General features: G+C 61.8%; 1 protein-coding gene across 1 annotated transcript; it reads left to right on the forward strand.

The window, feature by feature from the left end:
* The first annotated feature begins 1,072 nt into the window (after positions 1-1,072).
* Positions 1,073-27,158, forward strand: TANGO6 (transport and golgi organization 6 homolog). The gene is made up of 17 exons (XM_075715443.1): positions 1,073-1,867; positions 2,207-2,323; positions 3,819-3,969; positions 4,792-4,916; positions 5,456-5,618; positions 6,183-6,265; positions 9,993-10,105; positions 11,538-11,714; positions 12,745-12,871; positions 13,773-13,952; positions 16,860-16,994; positions 18,480-18,989; positions 19,156-19,213; positions 21,593-21,745; positions 24,740-24,891; positions 26,007-26,120; positions 26,917-27,158. The coding sequence occupies exons 1-17, from the start codon at positions 1,073-1,075 to the stop codon at positions 27,091-27,093; spliced, it is 3,330 nt and encodes a 1,109-aa protein (XP_075571558.1). The 3' UTR covers positions 27,094-27,158.
* The last annotated feature ends 232 nt before the right edge of the window (positions 27,159-27,390 follow it).

Genomic DNA, 27,390 nt, shown 5'->3' on the forward strand with positions numbered 1-27,390 from the left:
ATAATAAATTGTTTTAAGAAAACCGAAAGCCCTTTTCTCTGGGTGCAGCTCTGCTGGTTTCGCTGCCCGTGTCCGTGCTCAGAGGCCAGCCTGCCCCGCAGAGCCATTCCTCGGCGCGGCCGCTGCTGCCTCCGAAGGGCAGACGGCGAACGCCCGGCTCTGTAACAGGCATGGATCCGTACCAGAGCACGTGTTTTCTCAGCAGCAGCGGCCATGAGGAGGCAGGGCTGGCAGCTAAGAGCAGGTCACGGCTCTCCCTTGGGCCGAGTCTGCCTGGACGGGCCCTAGGGAAAGGAGGAGCAGGACATGGCGTAAAAACCGGGCTTATGCCTTATCATGGTACCTTGCCCGACGCCCTACTCTGTGCAGCGCAGGCGAGGCTGTTATCTAGCGTCAGATATCGCTGATGTTTGTCCAACCCTGTGATTGCCGTGACCTCCCTTGAGAGGCCCTGCCTGGTAAGGAAATGCAGAATAACAACATGTCCCACGGTGCCTGCAGGCTTTCAAAGACAGCAACCTAGGAGGCTGGCGCAGGATTTGTAGTCATCCTACCTCATTACAGTCCTGGACAGGCAAGATGCTAATTTATGTGCTTTGCAGCATTCACATACACTGTTTCCAAAGGTCAGCCTGGCCACCGACTCCGCAAGCAGGCAGCAACGCCCATCTTGCACACCTCCGCACGCCAATTACGATACGGAGCCGCATTTGGGCTCTCCCTTCTTAGACAGAATTGCTGTTTTCTCTCTGGAAGCTGCTAACTTCTGCTGGACGCAGCCAGAGCCTGTTCTTGGCACAGGGGCGAGCCTTGGTGCAGGAGCACTCCCAAAATACCTGACCTGCCAGAGGCCTTGGTGCTGCTGACACCTGCGGAGAGCGGGGCCAGAGGCCTCCACTGCCAGCCTCCCACCCCGGCGTCAGGACAAGCCGGGCAGGGCGCTGCTGTGGAAGACGACGAGCCCCAAGCTGCCGTGAGCGAGAGGCAGGGCCCACCGGTGCTGCCGTGTACCGGTACCGCCGTGCACCGGGGCCGGCAGCCGTGCCCGGGCCCCTCCGTGCCAGGCCCCAAAATGGCGGCGGCCGCCACCTCCCCCCGCCCCGCCCAAGATGGCGGCGGGCGGGGACGCCCCGCCCCCTCGCCCGACCTGCCCAAGATGGCGGCGGAGAGCGGCGGCCTCAAGATGGCGGGCGGTGCGGAGCCGGCGCCGGCCCCAGAGCTGGAGCGGGTGGTGGAGGCGCTGGAGCTGCTCCTGCGGCCGCCCGGTGAGCGGGGCGAGGCGGCTGAGCCCGGCCCGGAGAGCGCCCTGCGACCGGAGACGCTGCGCAGCAACGCGGCAGCGCTGGAGGAGCGGCTACAGCGGGCGCCGGGCTGGGCGGCCCTGCGCGGCCTCCGCCATGCCGTGCTGGCCCGGGCCCCCGCGCTGGCCGCCGGGGTGGCGGGCGAGGCCGAGCCCGGCTGGGCTACCGCCTGCGGACTGCTGGCGCTGCTGCTGTGCCTGAAGGAGCGGCTGGCCGCGCTCGCCGCCGCCCCCGCCGCCCGCGGGGCCGGGCCCGGGGCCGCTCCGCCGCCCAGCGCCGACACGCTCAGCGTGGCGCAGGGCCGGGCCGTGGGGCGGGCGCTGCGGGCCGCCGTGGGCCTGGGGCTGGCCCCGTACCTGCCGCCGGGCGTGGGGCAGCGCCCGGGGCCCCCCGCACCATCCCCGCCGCCTCCGGCCAGCCGTGGGGCCCGGCTCCACGTTGCCACCGCCGCGCTGGCCGAGCTGGCCCAGCACCCCGCGCTGGGCGGCCCGCTCCTCGCCCGCCACCTCGGCCTCCTCCTCGCCGGCCTCTGCCTGCTGGGCCACGGCCCCGCCGCCCTCAGCGAGGTCCGTGGGCTCCCTCTCCTCCCGCTCCCCCGGTGCCGACGTGGGCGCCCGGCCCTGCCAAAACCGCGTCGGGGTCGCCGGCCTCGCCGGAGCCCGCCCGGCTTGTCCGCTCCCTCTGCTCCATGGCTGCGCTCGCGGCCGCGCCGCGCTCCCGCTCGCCGAGCCCCATGGCCGCCTGCCCAAGGGCAGCTCCCGCGCCGCGCGCGTTAATCTTGACGTGAGAGAAGAGCCGGGAGCCCGGCGAGGGGCTGGAGGGGTGCCGGCACGTGGTCGGGACCGGCGGGTTTAATGCCGGCGGCCCAGCTGCCCTCACCACCCCGGGGTTTGTTTTTTTTCCAGGGTGTTTCGGAAGCGGAGCGAGCGCGGTGCCGGGAGGCCCTACGGCACATCCTGGACCGCGTCTACCAGCCGCTGGCGGTGCGGGAGCTGCTGGTTCTGCAGGGCCGGCCCAAGCAGGTACCCGGCAGCGGGGCCGTCCCCGGTGTGGGGTGCTCGGGGTGCGTACCACCCGTGGTGCTGGGGCTGTGCGTCCCCCTGCTCCGAGGGTGCCTTTGTTGCTCTCCTGGAAACGTTCTTACACCGTAAAAACCAGCTTGGTGCGGCAGCCCTCTCCCCGAGCGCTGTGTGAATGCACCGGTGGAGCTGCTGGGTGCGCGGCACTGGCGCGGCAGCAGCTCGGGCCCCGCCGTACAGGGGTGCGTAGGTGCGTGTGAGCTCGGGGACTCTCATTGCAGCACGTGCCGGCTTGGCTTGGCAGCTCCATCCGCTGCGCCTGGCCAAGCAAAGCGCCTTCTCTTCCAGAACCTGCCCCTTTCCACTTGAGGGGATGAAGCGGTGCTGCCTCGGCACCGGCTGCTCTTTGTGGCTGTTTCAAAGGCTGCCTCGTGGCAGCGGGGAGGAGGAGATGGGGAATGGGTGCTCTCTGGGGACACCTTCGCGTTGTGTTTAGAGAGCCCCCGGGGAAGGGACCGCATCCCAGCTCCAAGGGGGTGCTGTGGGTGGGTGCGCACCCGCCTGCCACGTCACAGCTCGGGGTCAGGATGCGAGGAGCTGCTGGCGCGCACACGGGATAGCGTGGGGCTGCCGGCTCAGGCGTGGATCTGTGCTGCGCGCCGACCCTCCGGCTGGGATCACGTGTGATTCCCGAGCAGGCAGGAGCTGGCCTTCCCATGTGCAAGGGCTGCGGGGGTCCCTACGAGGCGCTTGTGCAGGGCAGCACTCTCAGTGTGTGCTGTGGTTCTTCCACATAAAAGCAGGGGTCTCCTGGTTAAACAAAACCCGAGCTGATATTTGGGCAATGCCCTTGATAACGTGCTTTAACTTTTGGTCAGCCCTGAAGCGGTCAGGCAGTTGGACTCGATGATCATTGTAGGTCCCTTCCAAATGAAAATCCTGTATTCTGTTCTATCCCCGACCGGTGCAGCAGTGCCAGCCTGCCTCATCGGAGCGAGCACCTCCGTTCGAACAGCTCGTGTTGTGGGTTCGCAGCCTCCAGACGGCTCTGCCGTTTGTGCTGTCCTAGCGGGGATTGCTTTGCTCGACCAAGGAGCCTGCGGGCTTGCGGTGCCACCTCTGCAGCCCAGCTCTGTGCCAGCTCCTGGCAGGGGTCGGCACTGCAGACCCCTTCCCTGCATCGAACCCGATTTGTCTCCCGAGCCCCCTGTGCGCTGTTTTGGTAATGAGGCAGAGCTGCTGCCTGACCCTGAGAGGCTTTAATTAAAGGAGGGAAGCTCTGCACAAGGGGATGCTCTTGGGAAGGCTGGCCTCTCTCATTAAGCCCTAATTCGCTTTGTGCCACTGGATGAAGAAGTGATTTATTTAAAAGGTTTCCCTGTCCTGTGCTCCTGTCTCAAGTCCTGCGGGGCAGGGCGCAGGCTGTTTGCCTGTTAGTGAGGGCTTGCGCAGGAGTGTGCAAATATGCTCCTTAGCCTGCTCCTTTGTTTCCTTTCAGGGTCCTCCCTCTCCTGGGGAAGAAACAAAGCCGGCCCTTGTGCGGGCTCCGGCGTGGCTGCGGCGCCTTTGTGGTCAGCTGCTCTCTGAGAGGCTAATGAGACCCAGCGGGGTTCAGGCTGTGGTTCGGGGCATCATGGAGGGAACAGGCGGTGAGTTGGGTGCTCTGACGCTGCTCTTGGCGTCCAGGATCGCAGATTAAAAGAGACTGTGATGATGTGTCTGAGACATTTCATCCCATGAGAGGCCTGGGAAAGACAGTGCCATCAGAGCATTGAAATGTGAAACAGCTTTTGTCCGGCCAAGCTGACGCTGTAACACTCACGCAGATTTTGCCTCTGTGCTGATCTCCCAAACTGTGAATGTCTTCCAACTGCAAATGCCTTTAGTTCGGGGTACGCAGTCGTGCTTGAGGTCCCAGCCAAAAGCACCCAAACTCATTTGGTCTGTTTGTGCCTCCGTGGGGTCGCACCCTGTGCGCGTACGGAGCGCGCTTCGTTCCGAGTTGCTGCGCGGGTGCTGGTTCGGTGGGAGCCATGCTCGGCGCTGGGCTGTGAGCAGCTGCAGGTGGAGTGAGACCCATCCTGTGCCGGGCCTTGGCAGCCTTGCTCCCCTGTTTTCCGTTCCCTGCCAGGGAGGGAAACTTGCTCTCTAAAAGCTGAATCTCGCAGTTTCTGGTGCCAAAGCTTCCTCTGGCCAATACCAACCTGATGACACCATCCAAGCATGACCTCCTTCCACCTTTTGGCTCATGCACCTATTTGTAAAAGTTGTTTTCCAGTATCAAAGGTCTTGGACAATAATTTTTCCCCTTCTGTCCTTAAGGACAGGTGTCTCCTGAAAGATGCTTGGTTTAAAGAGAGTAATAAAAGCTAGAAATCCAATTTTTGGCCAGAAACAACTGGCTTCAGTCAAAAATGGCCCTGCATCTGCTGTCAGTCTGAGCTGATCTTGGCTTTCTGCTGGTGTAGCAGGTGGCACTGGTGCTGAAGCAGCAGCTGTGGACTGGAGAAAATGCGACGTGGTTGCAAAGATCCTGGCTTCCTGCCCGCAGCAGTGCCTTTCCCTCGAGGACTACTACAGACTGGTGTGCCCCCAGGTAGGTCCCCCTCTCCCCGCAGCGCGCCGGCTCCAGCTGGGAATGCGGAGCCGGCTCCTGGCTTGGAGAGCGTCAATACTGTCGCTTCTGCTTGAGCGTGGCCTGGCTCGAGCCAGGAGAACGTGGAGACATTTTTCTGCCGCTCTGGCAGCGGGATGTGTTTCCACCCTACTCTTGAATTTTTCCATATTTGATTGAAATGCTGGATAACGTTGCCTGATCGCACGAGCTGTTCAGCGCTGCGGTACGAGGAGTGCTCTGCTGCGGAGCTCTTGCTTCCAGCCTTTGGCTCTGGGAGTGGTGCAGGCTCTTGGTTTGAGCCCAGAAACGCACCCTGCGTTATCGTGTGCATGGGAAGGAGACCGGCTTTTCCGTATGTGGAATGCCGTGCCAAATGTCCAGCCAAGCAGCACAGAGGAGGCTCCTCAGTCTCTGCTGCTGGCTGCGAGGAGTCAGCCTGCCCCCCCGCTTCCTAAGGGGCTGCTGGTGGTTGTTTTATCGTGCTGGTGTTGTCCTTTATCGTGGACTTTTCCTTCCAGATTCTGGACTTGCTGCACATCCAGGACAAACTGACAGCACGCCAGTTCCAGCGAGTGGCCACCACGACGCTGCTCACCATGGCGAAAGAGCACCCTCAGCTGGCAGCGAAGCACTTGCTCCGGCCCCTCTTGGCACCGCTCCTGCGGTGCTCCGAGACGGCAGGTACTGGCTGGCCTCTGCCGAGCCCCTGATCGGAGAAGGGTCTGGTTTCTCGCTGATCTTTTGTCTTTCCATCAGAATTTTCTCAGGGGCTGGTGGCTGGGCTGCTGAGCGTGCAAGCCCAGCTCTGTCAGACGTGAATATGTCAGTGTGGCCGAGTGCAGCGTTATTTACTAGCGCTTGGGTCACATTGCTGTGGTGGAAGAGCCAAGCAGCGGGGCTTCTGTCATTTGCTCTTTGGGAAACCCTCCAGTCTGACAGTCTCGTTTTGGGCTTCCGGATGGAAGCCATCGGTTCCCCACGCTGACCAAACAGCTCTCTGGGGAATAATCCATCAAGAAGTTGTGGTCTGCTTTGATTTGCTTCTAACTTTGCGGAGTTTACAACACTGCAGTGATATTAGCGCCGCTAACGAGGGCTCATCGGTTCCCATGCTGCCCTGATGGAGGGGAGGGAAGGCAAGAGAACTACCAGATTGCTTTCTGGTGCCGGGCATGGTGGGGTTGCCGTTCTGCTGGAGGCTCTTCTGTATGTGGGGGTGCTGACATTTCTGCCCTTTGTTTTCAGAGCTAGCAGAGGAAGATTTATCGGCAGGGACCGTGCTGGTGACAGAGGCAGAGCTCGGCAGCTGTGTGGAAGATGTGCTCAAGGTATCGTGTCTGATTTGGGCCTGAGGGTAGGCAAGAAAACTACGCTAAGAAAGAGCTGGTTTGAGACTTTCTGAGCAGTTCAGTGTGTGAGTTAGACCATGACAAAACCCGGCATCTCCTGCAGTCGTGTTGCTGAGGCGAGGCCGAGACCTGCACAGAATAACTTTGTACGCAGCACCGCGCCTGAGGGACTCCGGCTTTATGCTGGATATCAGACATACTGCCTGAATCCTTTCAGGCATTCTCACCCCAAAACGTTCTGCGAGACGGCGGCGAGCTCTTGCTGGTGGTTTTTTGCCCCCCCAGTGTCTTTCTGGTGTGTCAAAGCAAGGAGAGTCTGAGCAGGGGGCTGGTAGCCAGGAGTCTCCATGATGCTCTCGTGTTGTCTTTCTCCACGAGCTGCAGCAAGGCTTTCTGAGCGTTGCTAAATTGCGCAGCTTCTGGAGGACCGATGCGTCTGGGCGTGCTGTCGGAGCAGCTTCAGGCCTCGGGCTGTGCTGGTGGAGCAGGTAACAGCAGAGCGGGCAGCGGGTCCCGGTCAGGAGTACTGCTGGCCTGGCACGGGTTGCCTCAGGCTGTCAGTCCCCGTCCCAGGCGATGCCGCTCACCTACCAGCATGGGAGGCGTGCAGCTGGTCAGAGGGAAGGACGGACCGCAGGGAATCCCGTATGTGCTGAATCTTCAGAGGATGCCTGAGCTCTCCTCCCAGGCTGTCGCTGGCTCACCCTCCTTTTAGTGCCTCCGTGTCTCAGTTTCCTTCCTATAGAGCGTGGATAATACGGCTCAGACTGAGCCCAGGGTTACCTGTGTGGGAGGGAGAACCTGCTGGGAGCTGCTCTCCCTGCCTCTGAGGTCTGCAGAGGGCAGCCTGAGCCAGAGCGCTGCAGCTGGGAGCCTTCCTACAGCTCCTGCAGCATTAAACCCTCGCGGCGGGATGGGTGGCAGCCAGGTCTTGCGTTGGGCCAAAACGCTTCCGAATGAGTGACCTGGAAAAGAGGGCACTCGAGGTATCGGCGCGCGTTCGGCTGCGCTGGACCGCTCAGCCCTGCGGCGAGGGCAGCTTGGCAGAGCCCCCGGTTTGTCGCTCGGTGGTTGTGCAGCCGGCTGGCAGCGAGGCATTCGCAGCGGGTGCTACGAAGCGAGCAGATTCGGTGTGGCTCTGAGGCTGCTGAGCTGTCACCGGGGTGAAAAAGAGAGGGAAGGTGAAGCTCGGAGGCATCGCAGAGCCATGGGGAGACGGGGAGAGCTGTCGCAGTTATCCGGCTGGCTGCTGTTAGGAAGCAGAGAGCGTGTGGGTGCGGGGGAAAGGAGGGTGGGCAGCAGCTCGGCCGCAGGGCAGATGCTATTAGTGGCTGTGTCCTCACCTCGGGTGTCCCAGAAATGGGAGGGGATGCTGCAGCTGGTCCCCGTTGGGTGTCCCCAGCGGTCCCTCTTCCCCTGCTGATATCTCTCAGGGGGCTAAAGGTGTTACACTCTGTCCCATTGGACAAGTAAGGTAGATAGTTAATGATAAGTAAGGCAAAATGAGCCGCCTGTTTTGCAGGGACCGTTCTGAGCTGCACCCTGTGACACGTGGGTTTCTGTGTGCATGAAGTTCATTTTAAAACTGTGGGTGGGTAACCCTTCCGCAGATGCTGCTGGGTGCCCAGCCACCTCCTCCGCTGCCCTGCCCTCCGGAGCTGGTCTGCGTGCCGAAGCAGGAGGGATCGCTGAAGCTCGGCACCTCTCCCGGCCCGATGGTCAGGCCCCGATCGGGTGCTGGGGGATAGGGAGGGTTCAGGAAAATGGAAGGAAACTCGGGCCTCATCGGAGGAACCCTCTGGCTTTGCTGATTAACAGACCACTTTCCACGGTAGAAGAAATGCCTTGTGGGCAGGACGGTGCAGGTTTAGCACCCTCTGCGGAACTCCTTCCCGCGAGGGGTCCCTTGCGGCAACAACCAGGGTGTTCAGCAGCGCAGATCTTGGCTCTGGTGTTTGGGAGGGAGGTGGAGTCCGTTCTTGTGCTTCCTATGAAGGAACAGGGCTGTTCCGAGGAAGCTGGTCTTCTGAAACCTTCCCCCATAGCTCCTTTTTTCTGCCGTTCCCACCAGTATCACCAGTGCCGTGCTGCAGGCTTCGCTGCCTGCCCTGACAGCAGCCCAGCTTTCTGCTGCCGCGTTCCAACCCAGAAGGACATCTCCAGCCCAGGAATTCAATTTTAAGAAGCTGGTGACTTGCTTACTGGCATGCCCCTAGGCCCACTAAGCTCTTAAATGCCGTGATTGTTGTAGTATTTTGCGTAGTGATGATCTGTTGTAACTAGCTGGCAGGCAGAGACCAGTCTGGAGGGCTGCTCTGTGGCTGCCGTTCACAATGCAAGTGCAGGGGGAGCGTGGGGCGGATCCCTCCTTAATGGCAGAGCGCTGGAGGCCTGACAGCAGCCAGATTAGCGACGGGAGACTCCAGCCTGGGGATTTGCGGGTGGGGGGTTTCTTGCCTAGCAAGTGTCATTTGATGCTGAGTGGGAAACCGTCCTTGGGGCTTCATCAGGGAGGCTTTGTGTACAAAAGGTTCTGGTTAGGAAGAATGGCTCCACGGGGATTAGCACAGGAAAAAAGGTCTGTTCGCATCAGTACACGGGGCAGAGCGTTATCAGGACCATCTCCCTCCTAGCCCTCCTACCTGGGCTGTTGCGCTGCCTCCAGCAGGCAGAAGCTCTTTGGTCTGTGCCCGGGGCACGTCCAGCCCTGCAGCGGGCGATTGCTCTCCCGCTGTGGAGGTCGGAGGTCTGGGGAGTGCTCTGGTGTGAAGGGACGGTGTCTTCCGAGCAGGGAGTTCAGCTGACACAGCTGGGAGTCACTTGGAGAACTTGTGAAGAGACTTTATCTTCCCCCCCCTTTTTTTTTTTAAAAGCTAAAAGCTATGGAGGGAGATGGAGCCTGCTAAAATAAGGACCCAAACACAACAACCCTGAGTCCAGCTGGGCAAAGCTTGCTATTTAACCATTTTCTAGACCGAGTTTTCCCAGCGTTATGACTTTGAAAGCATCCTACCTGGCTTTTGGTTTTGGACAATTCCTTTAAAAAAGATTCAAAAGGAAATGCAATGTCATAAGACTTCGATGAGTGTTTTTCCTGTGCTCTGTGGGCAGCAAGGTAGGACTTGTGTGTGGTGAGCTGGTAGCAGTGCTTGCCTGGGAAGGGGGTGCTGGTTTCGGGGAGGAGGGCACTGATGGTGATTCGGGAGGGTGCTGCTTGAGACGGAGGAGAGGAGCATGGCCCTACAGCCTCCTCGGAGCCCCTGCAGCCCACTTGCGCAGCTCGGCACGCGTCAGCCCAGCTGCCCTGCTACGGACTCATCTCTGTATTTGAGATTTGGCTCTAGGTGCAGTATTTCTGTAAAGATTTGCTAATTCAAAGGTGCCTGTTGCATTTCTCTAATGCAAGACCTTACCCCCAAGCAGCAGACTTCCTGAATAGCTAGCTGCGGCGTTCCTGTAACTTGGAGCCCTGCTGCGGTTAAGCAAATGCTGGGAGAAAGATGCTGCTGAAGGCTGCTTTAAATACAGAATATGGCATAATCAGGGAAAACAGGCTCCAGACTGAAAGGAACAGAGGCTGTAAACCCGCTGCCGTCTCCCTGGCGGCAGCCGTTCTGCGCAGAGACATGCTTTCTGTCCTTCCCTGTGCCTTCCCTCTGCTCCACGCAGGTGTTTGACTCTCCTCCCTGTGCCCTTCTCTCCGTAGGTGTATGTGGTTGGAAATGACAGCTCGAGCCTGCTGCTGGGATCCTTACAGTCAGTCCTGGGAGTGGTTTTTTCCCTTTATTCCTTCGCCAAGCAGAATGTGTCATACTTACGGTAAGGAAGGATTGAGCACAGCTTCTTCTGGGGTTTTGTCTTCTCCCTTCTGCCCACCTCCAAAGGACGTGCTCTACATGGGCACGTACAGAAGCCAAGACCAATTTTCTCACCCTGAAGAGCTCTCGTTCAAAGTAGACAATAACCGCAGGCACAGGCATGGTACGTGACCTTACTGGCAGACCTGTGCCTGAGGAAGCAGTTCTCGCATTAGTTTTTGTCTTCCCTGGAGCCAAAATGTTCGGTGTAGAGGCAAGCGTGCCCCGCGGGAGCCTTGGGAGCCCAGGTTAACTCTTGGTGCCCGCCTAGGAGCGGGGACTGCGATTGTCCGTGGAGAGAGATGGTGACGCTGGGACTTGGCTGGGTGTTGGAGGGATCTGTGTACCAGGGATTTAGAAACAGGATAAAAACTGGATAAAACAGCTTAAGCGCTGGCTCTTGGAAATACAAGATCATTCTTCTCCAATCTGGGATCACTCTCTTGCGATATGTGCAGGACCTGCCTCTCGGCAGTTGTCCCTCGCGCTGTGCCCAGCTCTTCCATGACTGATGTACAATGATGAGCACCACGTGTGTCAGTCACGGTGGCAGGGACAGCGGTGGCCAGGTGCTGGCTGTCCTCTCTCCTTTCTCCTTCCCAGGCTTTCCCTGGGCTGCCCTGAGTTTGGGCCAGCCAAGCAAATACGCTCCTGGTGGGTTTACGCTTTGCTTTGGTGATACTGGCACGTGGGTACCGGAGGCTTTCCCTAAAAGGTCTGTGAGACACGGCCTCTGCTATTATTAAAGACAATCGTTAATCACTTCGAAGAGTGCAAGTTCGTAGAACAAGCCAAGTTAACACTGCTGCTGGGTGAGCAGAGTCCCTGCTTGCTTCTCTCTTTGCAAAGGAATTTGGCAAGGGTAACTAAAACCAAAGCTGCCTGGAAACGCTCGGGTTTCCAGACCCCTGGCACAGCGCTGCTGCTCCACCTCATTAACCTGCATCTTTCCTTGGCAAGGGTTCCCGTACCACCTTGCAGTGCTCCCTTTCTCCTTTGTCCTCTTCCTTGGCACAGCTGACAGCCCTGTGCTTTGTCATGTTGGCGTGAAGCACCGGGCACGGCTTGCCAAGGCTGCGTGGAAGTGGCTGTCCTTGTACAGACACGCTGTTCAGACAGCGCTCCCTTCCTCGCTGGGCTGAGATCTTGAAGGACCCAGATCCTTCCATCTGGGAATGCCAGAAGGACAGGACGTGCTGCTGTTCCCCTTATAAACTGACACAAATGCCTTCAGCTGCCGGAGCTGTCGGCCCGGAGCATCCCAAGGAGTGTCCGCGGCTGCTCCAGAGCAATCCTGGCTTTTCCCTTGCCCGGCACCCGTTGCAGTGCTGGCGCGCAGGGGGGGTGCAGCGGGCAGAGCAAGGTCACCACTGCTTTCTTTCTCTCCTTGCCAGCTCCCCATGCCAGCAGATCCTGCTGTGGTTTTTGGAGAAGTCAGAGCGAGAGGTGTCGCTGGCCGTGCTGGAAGGTTTTGCGGGGCTGAACAGCAGCGTGCAGGCCCTCCACCCGCGGTGCCGGTTCCGGGTGGGCAGCGAGGGTGGTGCCGCCGTCGCGGTGGAGGAGACCATCGGGTGAGCGCTCTTGGGGCAGTGCCAGGCGTGGAGGGCAGTCCCCAGGCACCGTTCGGCACGTAGGGCTTTTCACGGCACGCCTGGCAGAGAGCGCCCAGGCAAGCGTGGGGCTGCTGGCGCCGTCCCCACCATGGCCGCATCCTGCTGGGCACCCAGGTAGCCCAATGCTCCCCAAATTCCGCTTCCACCCCCTGAGCCTGAGCCTGTCTGGTGGCAGATCACGGCTGCGTGGAGTGAGTGAAATCCCTCAGTCGCAGCAAGGACTGTAGCGATGCCAGCGACTGAACTCCCCTCCTGCTTTTGCAGATGGTCTCTACAAGTAGAGGCAGAGCGTGGCCATGTGGGGAATAAACTGCAGCCATTAGGCTCCAGCCACGCAAACTGGGACTGTTCAGCAGCGTGACATTTGGTTTTAAGAGGGGTAGCTGTGAGCTGGCAGGCAGGAGCCCAAGGCAGGGCTGTCGAGCAGGCAGAGCGCACAGCTCCTGCCCAGCAGCGTCCGCGGGCTGGGTGTGCTGGGAGCTGTGGACACCCGTGACAAAACCCCGTACAAATATGCTTGTTCTGGTTTCTTCTCAATCTATTCCTGACCTGAATTAGAAGAAGGTCTGCCCTGGGGTCTGCACTGGTTAAACTGGGTAGACTTTGAAATTACTCCTTAATGGCCGTGGCTCTGCCCGTGTCTGTCCTACTTTTACGGCTACGACCGCTGCATGAATTAGCCCGCGCTAATCCCATTCTTTATAGGATGGCTGGATTAAATATGTTTGCACTTATGGTTTCTGTTAATGTTATTTCTTTAATGAATGCAGGTTAATTAATAAACTGAGCGCGTGATCGCGTAGACCAAATGAACTGAGCAATACTTTGGCTCGGTTGCCTCCGGGCTTCCACTTTCTGTTAGTACTGTGAAAGAAGGTTTCCGAGAGAAGGCAGAAGCGGGGTTTCACCTTGCTGTGGAGTAGCTCAGAGCGAGCCCCGGAAGGGTGTCCGGGTACGTTCATGTTGGTGACACAGTGATCTGTTTCAGGGATGAAGATGAGGCCCTCTACCAGAAGGTTTCCTCGGAGCAGTGCCACGTGGAGAGCTTGGTGGAGCTCCTGTCTCACTGCCAGAAGAGTGGCCTAGCCGGAGACTTCTTCATCCGCTGCCTGAAGGTACGGGCAGGCAAGTCTCTCTTTGGGGCACGCCTGCAGGAAGGGTTTCCCTGGGCCAGGTGGTCTGTGTGGCAGACGGCAAAGGGGGCCCATCGTCCCCTCTCGTGCCTCGGGAGCGCTGAGCCGGGGTACGGCACGCGGTGGAGCAGTCCTGCTGCGTGCCGGGCAGGAGAGCCTGGGAGAGGGAGGTGGCCCTGAAGGGGTTAACCCTCGTTACCCCTGGGCTCTTTCAACCACAGGAGCATGTCTGAAGTTTAATGGTGTGTTTCCCTGCTGCTTCCTTGGCTCTAGCAGGGCACCTGCTCCCTTTGATCCCGCTCCGAGCCCCTGCGGTTCCCTCCTGGGCTGCGCTTTCTGTGCCCTTGCTGGCCGGTAGAGCCCTGGCCCGTAGTCATGCAGGGTTTGCAGCACCCTGGGCGCAGGGACGCCGCTGTGACACAGGTGGGACACGCAGGAGCTGCAGGCAGCTCGATGCACGGAGTGGAAGGTCCTGGACATGTGAGGAGTCGGCACGAGCTCTGCAAAGGGGACGGGGTGGGTCCGGGTGCCTTTGTGGGCAGCCGCTGCCAAAAGCAAGGCTGGAAACAGAGCCCCAGCAAACCTCACAGCCCGGAGGATGGTTTGGCCCTAGGAGAGGAGCTCAGTGCTGCTCTGTGTGGTGTCTGGACGTTTGGGGGGGTTTGGCCTGGTGACAAGTGCCTGTCTGGAAGGGGACGAGGCTGGACGAGGGGAGGCAACCGGGAACCCTTTGCAGCAGGGTGGAGGTCTGGGTAACGCAGACCTGCTGTGCCCAGGACCACTGGCGTGGTGACCGCAGCGTCCCTGGCACTGATTCTATGATTCTATGATTTGCCCGTGTTTAACCATTGCCTCTCTGGGCCCTGTGTTTCCTTCCCGGCAGGCGCTGACTCGCGTGGCTGCGGAGGACGAGGCGGATTCACGCTCGGCTGCAGTGCCTGGAGGGAGTCTCCTGGAGCTGGAGCAGTGCCACGCCGGGCAGAGGAGGAAGCTGTTGGTCCTGCAGCTCGTGGCCACACTGTGCGAGAGCGTCTCCGACACCGTGTTCACAGACGTTGCTCAGGTTGGTCATGGCAAAGCCCTGGGGGATCGGCGGCTGGAGCGCGTGGCAGACCGAGCTCTGGGCCGCTGGGCTCTAAGGAGGCGATGGCTAACAGACAGCTGGAGAAAGCTAGAGCATCCCCAGGAAAAGCAGTTTATCGATTCGGTTGCAAGTGTCTCAACAAGACACCGTGCCATGTAGTGCCAGCAGGAAGGAGAGAGGCAGCTGCAGAGACAGGAGGGAGCAGCCTAGCAGACATCTTCGTATTTTGTGTCCGTGGTTGTGTACTAAAAGCCAAGAGAGTAGTCTGTGTGTTAATCAGAACTCTGAATTACCACCTTCTCATCTTTATTTTGAGCAAGATTTATTCCCAAGTTTAACAAAGCTTAAAGACATCCGTACCCAACAGACCTTTTAAGCAAGTGCTTGCTGCCTATCCATGGCGCTGGTGCCTGGTTTTTCTGGCACGTCTCGGCAGCCACCTCCGGTAGCTGGGCTGCCAGCCGGCCAAACACGGCACCGCTGCCGCGTCCCGCTCGCCCCTTGTCCCCAGATAGGCCGTTCGTGGCTTTTCTCTGGTTTCTGCTGCTGGGACGCCCACACCGAGTGGCGTGTCCGGTCATCAGGGTTGACGTAACTGTGCTCATACGGTCAGCGCTTGTCCGTGTCTTCATGAGTGGGCAGCCGCAAAATTTAATAAAATATTGTCATTTCAAAAGCCAGCTGAGACTCATTGAACCTGGTACCAAAAAGGATTGTTAAAATATGGCACTGCTGTCTGCCCTGAGCCCGCGCTGCAGCAGCGCTGAAGGGGACAGGCTGTCCTGCGCCGTGCTGGGTCGGGCACCGAGGGCAGCACAGTATTCCCCAGCTGATCAGTGTAACTTCCTCATCCTATGTTTTGTGGGGTTTTTTTTTTGGTTTGTTTTTTTTTTTTTTTTTTAACTCAATGACCTGGTTATACCAGTTAACTGACTGGCTTGAGCGGAGGCGGTCACTGCTAACACAGGTTTCCTCATTTTTTGGGACAAAGGAGTCTTTGTGTGCGCTCTGCAGTGACAGAGGGGACCCAGCCGGTGCGGCAGGCAGCGATGCTTTGTCCTTGCCTGCCTCTCCATCACGCCCATCCGCTCCCTGGCTCAGAAAGTTGGGATGGGAAACAGGGAAGGATTTTGCCAGGTTTCTGGGTCCAGCCGTGAATCGAGTATAAAAAGAAACAACCACCCAAAAAAGAAACCCCCATTTTTTGGCAGCGTACTTGCACCTGGGGGCTGTATTTCAGGGAGCGCTCCCTCGGGTTGGGACAGCGGTTGCAGAGCTGGTTTCAGGTGGGTTCTGCAGCGCAGGGTTCCTCCGGGGCGCTGGTTCTTGCTGTGGGCACTCTGGACCGTGGCTTTGTGCGTAACGGGGTCGGAGCAAGCGGGATCCCTCTTCCCAAAGCCAGACCCCAGGAATGGTGACAGCTGTGGACCCCCTCAATTGCACAATTTATTTTATTTACATTTGCTGCCCCGCACACCTGGGTTTTGTGAGGTTGACTTGATTTCCTTGATATGCCAAGGATGCTCTCCTCCTGCATGAGACAGAAATGTGCCCTAGTGTTTTATTTTTGTAGCTTTTTTCCCCCCCTTCCAGACTAAGGTGGGGATTTTGTTCCTTCTAGATTAGGGTGGTTTTTAACTTTTTGTTTTTCTCAGTAGCTATCTACTGATAGATTATTTATCCATGATGTTCCTATTTTTTTTGCATTAAATATAATTTCAACCCATTCAGCTCGTGTGTCGCTGTTTTGTGAGAGCAGACGTTCTGACACTTGTTTTTACTTTCTCACTCTTTGATGGCATTTCTTTTCTGGACGATTCAGCCCAGAAGGTACCTAAGCCTTTTCCGCAGCCCCTCCCAGCCTCGCTCCTTGCTGCAGCAGGGATGTGCTTAACGAAGCTGCCAGCCATCAGCTCGCCTGCTGATGAGGAAACGCCTTGCCTGCACCCAGTGCCCTGGAGGCTGGAAATGCGGGGTTTGGTGCAATAGTACCTTGTTGCCCTTCGTGCTTTGTTTTCCAAAAGAGGAGCAAAATAGTTCCTCTTCTTTTGCAACGTGCCCGCTATGTAGGAACGACCCCGATCCAGCCCCTTCTTTAGCACGGCCGGGTGCTGCCAGAGCCAGCGAGCTTGCCCCGAGCCCTGCGGTGCCAGCGCAGCTTAGCAAAGGCGTGGAGAAAATAATTTCACTAATTTCAAGCTCTGTTAGAAAGGCAGGAAGCCTGTGGGATCAAAGATTTGGGTGCCAAGTGTCAGGAAGGCCGATGCCAGCCAGGCAGGATCATTATGGGTTTGGGAGGGGAAAAAAACAAGGATCGTGAGAAAATCACAAGCTAAGTGGCACACGTGGTAAAGTAAAACTAGGAATCACTAAGGTTGGAAAGGGCCTCTAAGATCATCAGTCCAACCATCAACCCAACACCCCCATGCCCACTAAACCATGTCCCCAAGTGCCACCTCTGCCCGTTTGTTGAACCCCTCCAGGGATGGGGACTCCCCCACCTCTCTGGGCAGCCTGGTCCAATGCTTGACCACTCTTACTGTGAAGAAATTTCTCCCAATATCCAATCTAAACCTCCCCTGACACAGCTTGAGCCCGTTTCCTCTCGACCTATCGCTTGTTCCTTGGGAGAAGAGCCCGACCCCCGCCTCCCTGCCCCCTCCTGTCAGGAGCTGCAGAGCGATCAGGTCTCCCCTCAGCCTCCTCTTCTCCAGGCTGAACACCCCCAGCTCCCTCAGCCGCTCCCCACCAGCCCTGTGCCCCAGACCCTTCCCCAGCTCCGCTGCCCTTCTCTGGCCACGCTCCAGCCCCCCAATGTCCTTCCTGTACTGAGGGGCCCCAAATTCTCCCCTCCTAACTGCTCTTCCCCGCACTCTCTGCCGGCAGGTGGAGGAGTTCGTGGCAGCCACGCTGCAGCGCGCCTGCGTCAGCCCGGCGCGGGGCCCCGGCGCGGCGGCGGAGGCGCAGACCCTCGCCATGGCCATGGGGCTCGTGGCTGCCATGCTCAGCGGAGCCGTCCAGGTAAGGGGGCGAAGCCGGGGTGCTCGGCAGCCGTGGGGAGCGGGGAGACCGGGCACCGTCCTGCCGTGCCCGGCCGAGGGGTGCCGCAGACGGTGCTCTGGGGTCTGGGTGCTCCGAGTTGGAGTCCCTCTTTAATCCCAGGGAGTATATGTGTGTGTGTGTGTATATATATATATATATTCATAAAATTTTTCCTTGGAGCGGTGCCAGGGCGCTGGCCGAGGGTCTGATCTCCCGGCAGGGCGCCCCTGAGAGCCCAGTTAATTGATTTATAAGCCAAAATCTGCTCCTGAGAAGGCGCTGATGGAGCGGCGCAATCCCATACAGCGTCTTTAAATACCAGTGCCGCGTCCTCTGCGTCCCGACACGTCCACGGGCTCCGTCTCTGGAGTGCAATGAACTTCCCCGGTGTGGGCTGTGCTGTTCTTGGAAATCCTCTATAAAAAGGATACCTCGCTCAGTTACGCCGTTGCGCGGTGCCAGCTGAACGGCCGTCGGGGAGCGATCGATCGCACGTTCCTTGGTGCGCTGCAATCGCTCCGGCTCGCGCTTACATCACCGAGCTGCCGGGGTTGCTTCATCCCCAAACTCGCCCAAAGGAAAATCTAACTGTTAATGGAAAAAGATAATTCATTGTGTTTTATTGCTAAATTCCCAACGCTGGGAAAAGAACTTTTTTTTTTTTTTTATTTGGAGAAAATTTAAAACCAGAGTCTCGCGGCTCTAATGGGCCCCCCTCCCAGGCGAGCTCCTGCTCCCGCTCCAGCATTAATGGGAGCAACTTAACTCGGCAAATTGAATGCAAAAGGTTTTGGAGGCAGCCGCAAACCTGTTTGGGTTGCAACATCCAAGGGTTTTTTTACACAAGCATCCAAAAGCTCTCCAAAAATCTCTGCTAAAGCATCACTTTTCAGGTCTTACAGCCCAGATTTTGCTTCTGGGATTAGCAGTTAAATCAATTTAGGGCAGGAACTTCTCCCCCTCGGGCGCTGCAGCCTCGGGGCAGGTCACAGCTGCCTTGCCTGGAGCTTCCTTCCAGGCAGGACCGACGGCAGGCCCCGCGCGGCGCTGGCGGGACAGTGGGAGGGGTGTCCCCAGTTCAGCCCCCACGCTAAATGCGAGGGTCCCCCACGGACGCCACTCTCTTTTGGGCTCTTGCCCATCCCACCTCCTCCTGCGGCACCTCTGGGCCATGCCGGCGAGCTCGCGGCTGCCGCCAGCTTCTGCCGTGCCGGTGATGCCGCAGCTGGGATCGGCGCAGGGGCCACGGGGCACCGCTGTCCCCGAGAGCAGCTCGTGGGGCCTGGAGCCCGGCTCGTGGGGTGGGGACGGAGGGTGGCCAGCTCGGCGCTGCCGCAGGGCTACAAAACGGCCTCTGGGGCTCGCGCACCTCTGGGCTGCTTGCCCGCCTGCCTTGCCGGGAGCATCCCGGGTAGCGAACCTCCCGCTACGGCCGTGCCAGTGCTGCTTCTCTCCCCGCCGCAGCTGCAATCCAGCGATTTCGCCGTGCTGAAGCGGCTGGTGCCGTTGCTGGAGGAGCTCTCCCGCACCTACCCCGAGCCCCTCACCCAGGAGCTGGCCGCGGACCTGCGCATCGCCATCTGCACCCACGGGGCCGTCTCCCCCGGGACGGTGGGCGCCGCTGCCGACGGCGTGCTGGGGAAGAAGCCAGGGACAGGAGCGCAGAGCCCTGCCGGCATCCCCGCCGGAGCCTCACGCCCGGGGGGTGGCCGGGCACCGTCACGGCACGGCCGCAGCAGCCCCTCGGCTCCCAGGGAGAGGAGCGAGGGGCAGAGCGTGAGCCATGAGCCCAGCACCGCCGGTCCCACTCCAGCCCCGTGTGCCGACAGCCAGGCCCCGGCTGGGCTCCAGGAGCTCCTGGTATCGGCGTACGACCCCCAGCCCCCCGGCCGCGCAGCCACCCTGCGCCGTCTCTCCAGCCTGATCACACAGCGGGATCCGGAGGCACTTCGGCTTCAGGAGAAGCTCCTCCAGGTACCGGGCTCCCGCTGCGGTCCCTGTCCTGCACCGTGGCACGGAGCTGGGGCTGAGCACGCCGGTGGGTCCGGATTATCGGAGCCCTCCGACCTTGCTGTCACCGTTGGCTGAAGGTGCCAGGCAAGAGGGAGCTGCTGCCGACGGCGCTTCCCGCTCTTTGCAGGTGTTCCTGGAGAATGTGCAGCACGAGGACGCCTTTGTCTACCTCTCGGCCATCCAAGGTGAGCGATGCCCAGCCCGGGCGAGTGCCAGTGCTTTGTAGGAGAATGTTTTTGTGCTGGGGGGGGGGCCTTTGGGCAGCAGGGGTGAAGAGCAGCGGAGCTGCAGCCGGGCTGGGGGCTCAGCAGCTCCTGCCCTCCTGGACCACGTCTTCACGCCATTCAGTCGAGCCGGGAGCCACGTGCGGGCTCTGCGCCACGTTCCCAGAGCCGGCGCAGAGCTTCGTCTCCCCGTTGTGCTTACTGGGTGGGTAATTAGTTCATTTACCCTCTGACTGAACTGCTGGTCTGCGCAGACCACACGTGCCTCCTCGGTGGAGCCCTGGGCAGGATCACCCTCGGGGCGGGTGACACCCGGAGCGGGTCACCATCCCCATGCCGGGTCCGTGCCGCTGGCCTGGAGCTGCGGTTTCAGCGCGGTGTGGGCACAGCCCCAGCACCCCGGCCCTGCACCCGGCTGACATTTTGGCTCACTGGTTTGTTCGGCTGAGGGTGGCAGGGCAGCTGGGGCCGTGGGGACCCACTGGTGCTCCCTTGGGGCTCTGCCGCGTCCCCCCCCCACAGCCAAGGCGGTAACTACCAACCGGTGCCGGCCAGCCGCGTAGAAGCGGAACCATGGCGGCTTTCTCCGGGTCGCTTCCCCTATCCATTCGCATCTCATGGCCTTGCAACTTGTTGCCCCCGCTGAGAGGGGAGTGCGGCAGTGAGCCCCGGTGCTGGCGCCGGCCGTGCAGGCAGGAGATGGGGAGCAGTGGGCTGGCAGGTGAGCAGCGTGCCACTCTGCCCGCTGCCCTCCTCCCGGCGCCGGGCTGCTGCCGGGGGCACTGAGCGCTGCCGCTGCTCACACCGCTTCCCAGGAAAGCCTTGCGCTTGCTCTGGCACGCTCAGCGCAGCCCCGTGGCACCAGCCTCCCCGCCGGGTGCAGGCAGGTGCCTCTGCACCCGGGATGACACGGGCACCTTGTTGCGACGGCTGTGCCGGGTTACTTGGAAAGGGAGGTGCGGTTGCCATGACCTGAAGCGATACCAGTGCTACCGGGAGCCCCGGCTGCCGTTGGGAAGGTAACCCTCAGCAGCAGCTGGAAAAGGAGCTTATCGCTGTGCTTCCCTCTGCCTGTACGGTCTTGAGTGGGACGGGTTTGTCCTTGCCTTGCGGGTAAAACACAAGCGCTTCAACCGTCCCCGGGTGATTAATACACCCTGTGCAGCTGCCTCCGTGTTTCGCAGCCCGGCTGTGATTAACCCTGACGCGGTTCCTTGCGGCGGTGACTCACCCGGCCCGCGCGGCGTTGGCGTGCCGCGCACGGTGCTGCCGTGTGTGCCAGGCGGGCTCCCCGCTGCAGCGGCAGGGCTCACTCGCCAGCCGGTTGTGCTGGTGCCAGGACTGGAGCCGGCCGTCACGGTACCGCTGGGAATCGCTGAGCTGGGCTCCGGCAAGGTGATGCCAGAGGAGAGGTCGCTGCCCCGCCGGACGTGCTCCGGCTTGCAGAGGGTAACCCATGCCGGGTGCCCTCCGATAACCGGGGAACGGGGTTGGAGGTGAAGGCGGCTGCTCCTGGAGGGCAGGGGAGCTGGGACTCGGCCTGACTCAGTGCTTGGCACAGCCAGGGCAGCCTCTGCTGCCCGCCCTTTCCCTGGAGAGCAGCTGCCTTTCCCCATCGCAGGGCTCCGGAGCCCTGCCTGGTGCCTGCCTGCAGCCTGGTTTTCACCCGGCGCTGCCTGCGATGCTCCGCTCCCGCTTGCTGGCTCCGGGCAGCTCTCTAAAGGAACGGCAAAGCCAGCGTGTCCCTGAGGCGTAGCCCAAAACGTGCCCTGCATCCGGGCTCTGAGCCCTTTTCATCCCCGGGGAGACACGGGGTGCGCGTGTGCTCCGGCTCCCAGCCTGGGCCAGGCAAGCCCGTGGGGTTCATGGAGCCCCGGCGGGGACGAGGACACGCCAGCAGCGTGTGCCCAATGGCCGGGAGCTGGGAACGGCGACCAGATGCTGCACCGGAGCGTCGCCTGTGGTCCCTGGCTGCCCCGAAGCTGTGCCAGCCCGGGGACGAGCCCCGCAGCGTCCGGCGGCTGGTGTGCCGAGTCGACGCTAGGTCGATGAACGTTAACTGGTTGCAATTAGTGGGCACCTGCTGCCAACTGCTAAATTACTTATCTTTCAGCTTGGCACCCAACCGGACCCGGCGCTGGGCTGCCCCGGCGCTGCGACGTTGCACGGAGGGGCCGCGGCATGTGCCGTGGGGCTGGGGCGGTGCAGGGGGTCCCGCGGGGGACGGCTGCACCGAGGGGGCCGGGGCGGCACAGCCGCCGGCGGTTCCTCTGCCAAAGGTGGTGGCATGTGCCGTCCTCACGGCCCTGACCCACACTTCCCCCTCGCTCTCCCCCCCAGGCATTGCTCTGCTCTCCAGCGAGTACCCGGAGCGGATCCTGCCCGTCCTGCTGGCACGGTACGGGTGCCCGGCACGCGGCACGGAGGACGCTGCGGCTGCCGTCACCAGGATGAAGCTGGGCGAGGTGCTGATGCGCGTCACCCGGGCGCTGGGTGAGTCCCTGCGGGCACGGCAGTGCTGGCCGCTGCCGGCAGCCGCGGTGCCGCTCGGCCCCCTCGCTGCTCTCTGCCGTGCCGCCAGGTAAAGCCGTCGGGGGGCTTCTTGTCATCTGGAGGTGAGAACCGGCTCCCACGGCCCTGACACAGGGGTTTGGAAGCCAAAGGGCGGCTGGCCGGGGTTTGCCGGTGGGCAGGAGCCAGGCGGCAGATCCCGCTGGCAGCCCACCGTCCCCTCGGCCGGCAGCACCAGGCTCGGAGGCTGCCGGGAAGCGCCCGGACACGCAGGGCTGAGGGGTAAAAGCTGGATGAGGCCTTTCCGGCAGCCGCTGTTGGGACACGTCCTAAAATGCCTCATCTTATTCCCCGGAAGAGGCCAGGCCAGTGAGAGCAGGCAGCCGGAGCTCTCCACGGCTGGGGAAGGTGGCAGCTGGTGTCCCCACTGCCAGGGCAGCCGGGCGAGGGTCCCCGGTCACCAGCCGGGTGCTTTCTTCCCCAGGTCGGCTGTGGCAGAGCCAACCTCCCTGGCTGCCTGCTCTGCCGGGACACAGCCACCGCGGCAGCATCCCCTGCCCGCGGTGGCATCCCTGAGCTCTGCCGCTGCGGGCATCCTGCCGGCACCGGCGCTCCCCGGGCCGGGTCGTGCCGGGATGGGGACGGGGCATCCTACGGGCCGGCAATCCCATCATCTCCCAGTGGAGCTCGTGCGAGCAGCGGCAGAGCTGCCATGAAGGCCCCTGGGCCATGTCCGTGCGTCCAGCCCTCGCCTTGCCCGGCGCTGCAGCTGCACCACGCTGGGTTTCCCTCAGCAGCTGCCCACAGCATGGCTGGCAGCGGGACGGTGGGCACGGCCTCCGCTGCGGCTCTCCCTCCTCCTCCCGGTGCCTCTGCCGCGGGCAGCGACTCCGGCGCGTCCCGGCTCGCCTGCGTATTTATAGAACAAATTGCATGAAGTTGTTTTTGTTGCAAAGCTTCAGGATTCAAGAGCGAGGATTTACCCCGCGCTTCCAGAAACGCTCCGCTCTGTGCAGCAGCACCGCCGCTGCTTGCCCGGGGTCTGCCGTGCCTTCCTCCTGCCCCGTCCCCATCCCTGTCCCTCCCTGCCGGCCCACTGGAGCAGCTTCTTTCCCATCCGGGAGGGGATTTTGCAGCAGGCACTTATCGCCCAGCAAACGGCTGGCGTGGGCAGCCTGGCTGGAAGCGTGCAGCAGCCCCGTCCCAACCGCGCGGCACCGTTCCTCTGCCTACAACAACGTGGGGCCGAGCGCCGTGCCAGGCTTCACGGAGACCTTGCACTGACCCAGTTAGCTTTCGCTGCAAACCCGTTAAATTGCGCCGGGTGCGCCACGGCGGTCCTTTTCCCTCCTCCGTCAGGGAGCACGTGCCTTGCTTGCTGCAGGGAGGAGAACACTTTGTGCTCTTTCTGTGGCCGCCCGGCACAGGGCCGGCGTGCTGTTGGCTTCGGAGGAGAAGCATCATGCTCGGATCATCCACCACTGCTCGGACTGCCGTAATACCGACTCCTGGGGTGCAAGCACGGAGCAGGCTGCGTTCCCGAGCAAGCGTGGCCGTCCTTGGCATCACAGCGCTGCCCTGAGCTCTCCCACCTTGTGCCGTGCAGGAGCTGCCCCTCCGAGCGCGCGGTCCTTTAGTAACCGGGAGGGCCACGTAGGAAGAGTGAAGCTATGGCGGGATGGTCCTGCGGAAGGGTGGCCAAGCACTGGAACAGGCTGCCCAGAGAGGTGGGGGAGTCCCCAGCCCTGGAGGGGTTCAACAAACGGGCAGAGGTGGCACCTGGGGACATGGTTTAGCGGGCATGGGGGTGTTGGGTTGATGGTTGGGCTGATGATCTGAGGCCCTTTCCAACCTTAGTGATTCCCAGTTTTACTTGCATTAAAAAATAATCCAGCCCCCAAGCCAGGAAACACGAAATTGCTACTCTCCCCTTAATTGGTTTAGTGGTGGCCTTGGCAGTGTCAGGTTAATGGTTGCACTGGATGATCTTCAAGGTCCTTTCCAACCTAAATGGTTCCATGATTCTAAGGACCCGGCTGCATGCCGCCTTGCCTGTTCCTGCCCAGCTCTCGGCCATCGCATGCAGTATTTCCCCTCCTTGCACACCACCGGTGCTGCCAGGCTGTCGGCGTGCCGGCGGTGCAGGGGCTGGCCAGTCCCCAGCCGCTCGCAGCAGCAGCCCCAAGCCCCCGTGATCCCTATCCCAGCATCACGGCGCATCCCACTGCTTCCACCAGCGTCCGAGGGGCTTACAGGGCTCGGGAGAGCCAGGAAACCACGGAGCTGGCGGGCTGGCTAGCCTGCCAGAGCTTCCTCCTTTCCTCTGCTGCTCCCAGGCGAGTGCCGGCCCGCACTCCCCTCGTCCGGAGCAGCCCCTGCCCGGTGGGAGCCGTGCCCACGCCGTGGGGGTGCGCGGCCACCGGCCCCGGGGCAGCTCTTGCACTGGGTGATTGTGCACGCCGGTCACGGGCTCTGCGCGCCGACCTCTAATTAGGCGGCTCGCACATCCCCGGCGCCTGCGGGTGCTAATTGCAGGGGGAGTTGCGCGGCTGAATTACGTGAGGATTTGGGCTTCGCGCTTCGCTTGTGCGTGCTGTATCCACGGTCACCTCTGAACGGCCCCGCGGCAGCCGGGGGGATGTGGGATGCACCGAACGGCCCCAGACAAAGGTCTTTGCCGTGGGGCGTGAGCTGCCGGGGTTCACCGGCACCCCCAGCGACTGCACCCCAGCGTCCTCATCCCTGGCACCGCAGCGGGTCCCTGGCGAGGCTCTGTCCGTGCCTCACTCAGAGCTGCGCCCGGGTCCCCGCGCTGGGCGTGAGCCACACTCCAGATGTTGCATCCAGCTGTTCAGCGGTGCTGCAATGGGGCGGGGGGGCCCCGATCCGGCTGCTCCCGATGGAGCCGGGGCTTTGGCAGGAAGGGGCTGTGGGTTTTTCCTTGCCTGTGACGTGCTGCTCCGCTCTCTCTTGCAGGGGACATGGTGTTCAAGCACCGGGAGCCGCTGGTCCAGGCCTTTCTGCGGGGCGCGCGGGACCCCGACAGTGCGCTGCGGGCCAGCAGCCTCTCCAACCTGGGCGAGCTCTGCCAGCGCCTCGGCTTTCAGCTGGGCTCCATCGTCCAGGAGGTACTGGCTCCATCCCAGCGCTGCCGACCCCTTCCCTGTCGCGCGGGGCCATCGCTCATTAGCAAGGGTTCGTTAGCGGATGGCAGGGCTGCCGGGGGGACAGCAGCCTGGGGTTTCCATGCAGGACGCGAGGGATATTTGCTGACAGCAGAGAGTGTAAAAGTCATCAGATCTGAAGCGAATGCTCAGGGAATTCTAGCCCCCATTTTTAGGGCTAAAAGCTTTATAATCAGCTAAAGGTGTCGCTTGTGCGGGGAAGCCATAGCCCAAGGAAACGCGGCAGTGCCTGCTGCACCCATGGCAATCACGCTGCAGGAGACCTGAGGGCACGCTTAGTACCTGCCAGCGGCACCTCCTCCCACTTAACGAGGCCTCGTTACCCTTCCCGTTCTCACCAGGCAGCCGATGGCTGGCAGGGGTGCCCGGCCCTCGCCCCGGCTGCGGGCTCCCGGTGAGACCCGGCTGCCGCCGGAGCTGCGAGCCCGCCGCGGTGAGCCTGGCTCTCGGGGGTCTTCTCCCCACAGCGTTGCGGGGGGCTTGCTGGGAGCCGCCGGCGTCAAGGTCCGGCAGCCCTCGAGCCGGGGGGTCTGTACCCACCGCGGGAGCTGGAGCTTCGTCCTCCGGTGCATCCCGGAGCGGGAGGGAAGTCGGGAGATGTCAGGGATGCGGCGCTCGGGCTGCTTCCCCCGGTCCCCGCTCGCAGCCGCTCGGCATCGGTATGGTACCGGCAGCGTTTGACGAGATGCCAACGCGCCACACGCAGCTATTTCGGGAAGGCGCTAGCTCTGCTAATTCTCCCGGCTGTCACTGCCGGGGGTTTAATTAGCTTCCTTCGACTCTGCCTGCTTTTTATAAAGCTTTCCAAGGCGTCCGCGTGCCGCTCGGCCCCTGCGAGAGGGAGGGCTGCTCAGTGCCCGGCGCCCTGCAAAAAGCCAGTCCCCCCGCCCCGGTTGGGTGCCCAGCGGCTGCCGCAGGCTGGGTGCAGGGGGTCCCATCCTCACCCTCCAGCCCCAGGCCACCCAGGGACATCCCCAGCGCCACGGCCAGCGGCTCTGCCGGGTCCCCCCGTGTCCCCCTGCCCCTGCTGACGTTTCCCCCCCGCCATGTCCCCACAGGTCACCTCCTGCTTGACGGCTGTAGCCAAGACGGACCCCGAGGCGGAGGTGCGAAGAGCCGCCGTGCACGTGGTGGTGCTGCTGCTGCGGGGGCTCAGCGAGAAGGCCACCGAGGTGGGTCACCTCCCTGCCTGGCCCCGCGGCAGGGCCAGCCTCCGCCACGCTCCCCGGCATGCCCGGGCACCGGCACGGTGCTCCTCGGGGACAGCCCCTGCCCCGCGGGGGCTGCCGGGCTCATTCCCAGGCAGCTTCCAGGGAAAGTCCCATGGGACCGGGACCGCCAGCTTGTGCCCCCCCCCACCAAAGGGCCTCCCCGGGGCCAGATCCTTCCCGGCACAGAGGGGACTTCACGGGGGGGGGGTCCCTCTGAGCTGAGCTGCTTGGCCGTGCCGTGGGGCAGTGCCATGCCGTGGGGCAGCACCGTGCCGCGCCACAGGGTACTGCCAGCTCTTCGGAGCCGTGGGAGTTGTTCGTCGCTGATTTGACTTGGAAATGCCCGGTTTTCCCGTGGGCTGTGGCCTCCCTCCCTGCTTCCCAGCAATGAGCGTGTTGGGACTCAGCTCCCGTGGAGGAAGCGGCTGGTTCCCCACGGGAATCCCCGCAGCACTCATCTCGGCTTCCCCTTGTGCCCCCATGCCAGAGGGACGCCGCGATGCGCCGGTGCTGGACCGCGCTGCTGGTGTGTGAAGAAGCTGAGTCACGGGAGGGCCGGGGCTCTCGCCTGAGGCAGGGGGCTGGTGCTGCTGGTGCTGCTGGTGCTGGTGCCGCCGCCGTGTCCTGGTACCGGCAGCGTCGGTGGAAGGGGCAGCACCGTGCCTGCCGGGGCACGCCGAGGGTTGCGTTTCGGGTTGTTGCGGGTGCGGGCGAGATGCCGGCGGGTGCTGACGGTTCTTCTGCCCGCTCTGCCCAGGTGCTACGGGACGTCCTGCGGGACCTCTACCGCCTGCTGAAGCACGTGGTGGCGACCGAGCCCGACGGCACGACGGTGCTGCACGCCCAGCTGGCACTGGAGGAGCTGGATGCGGTGATGAGGAGGGTCCTCTTCCCACCGCAGGCACTGGAGAAGAAGATCGTGGTGCTCCCATAGCGGGGCCGCAGAAACTAACTCGTCCTGCTCCGGTGTCGGAACCAAGCGGCTCCCCGAGGGGAAGGGTTCACCGGGGATGCTGCCGGCGGTGCCAGCCGGGGAGGAAACTGCAGCCTGGGGAGGGCGGGTGGCCATCACCAGTCTCCCCACGGCCGGGGCACAGGGGGCTCGCTGGGACGGGTGGGAGATTAAATACAGACGTGCTCAGCCCTGCGCCTGTGACATCTCTGGGAGCCGCTCAAAGCCCTCGGGTGCCGTCATGGCCACGTCCCGGCCCGTGGCTGGGCCGCGCTCACC

Source organism: Pelecanus crispus, chromosome 8 (assembly GCF_030463565.1).
Source record: "Pelecanus crispus isolate bPelCri1 chromosome 8, bPelCri1.pri, whole genome shotgun sequence".
Taxonomy (NCBI): domain Eukaryota; kingdom Metazoa; phylum Chordata; class Aves; order Pelecaniformes; family Pelecanidae; genus Pelecanus; species Pelecanus crispus.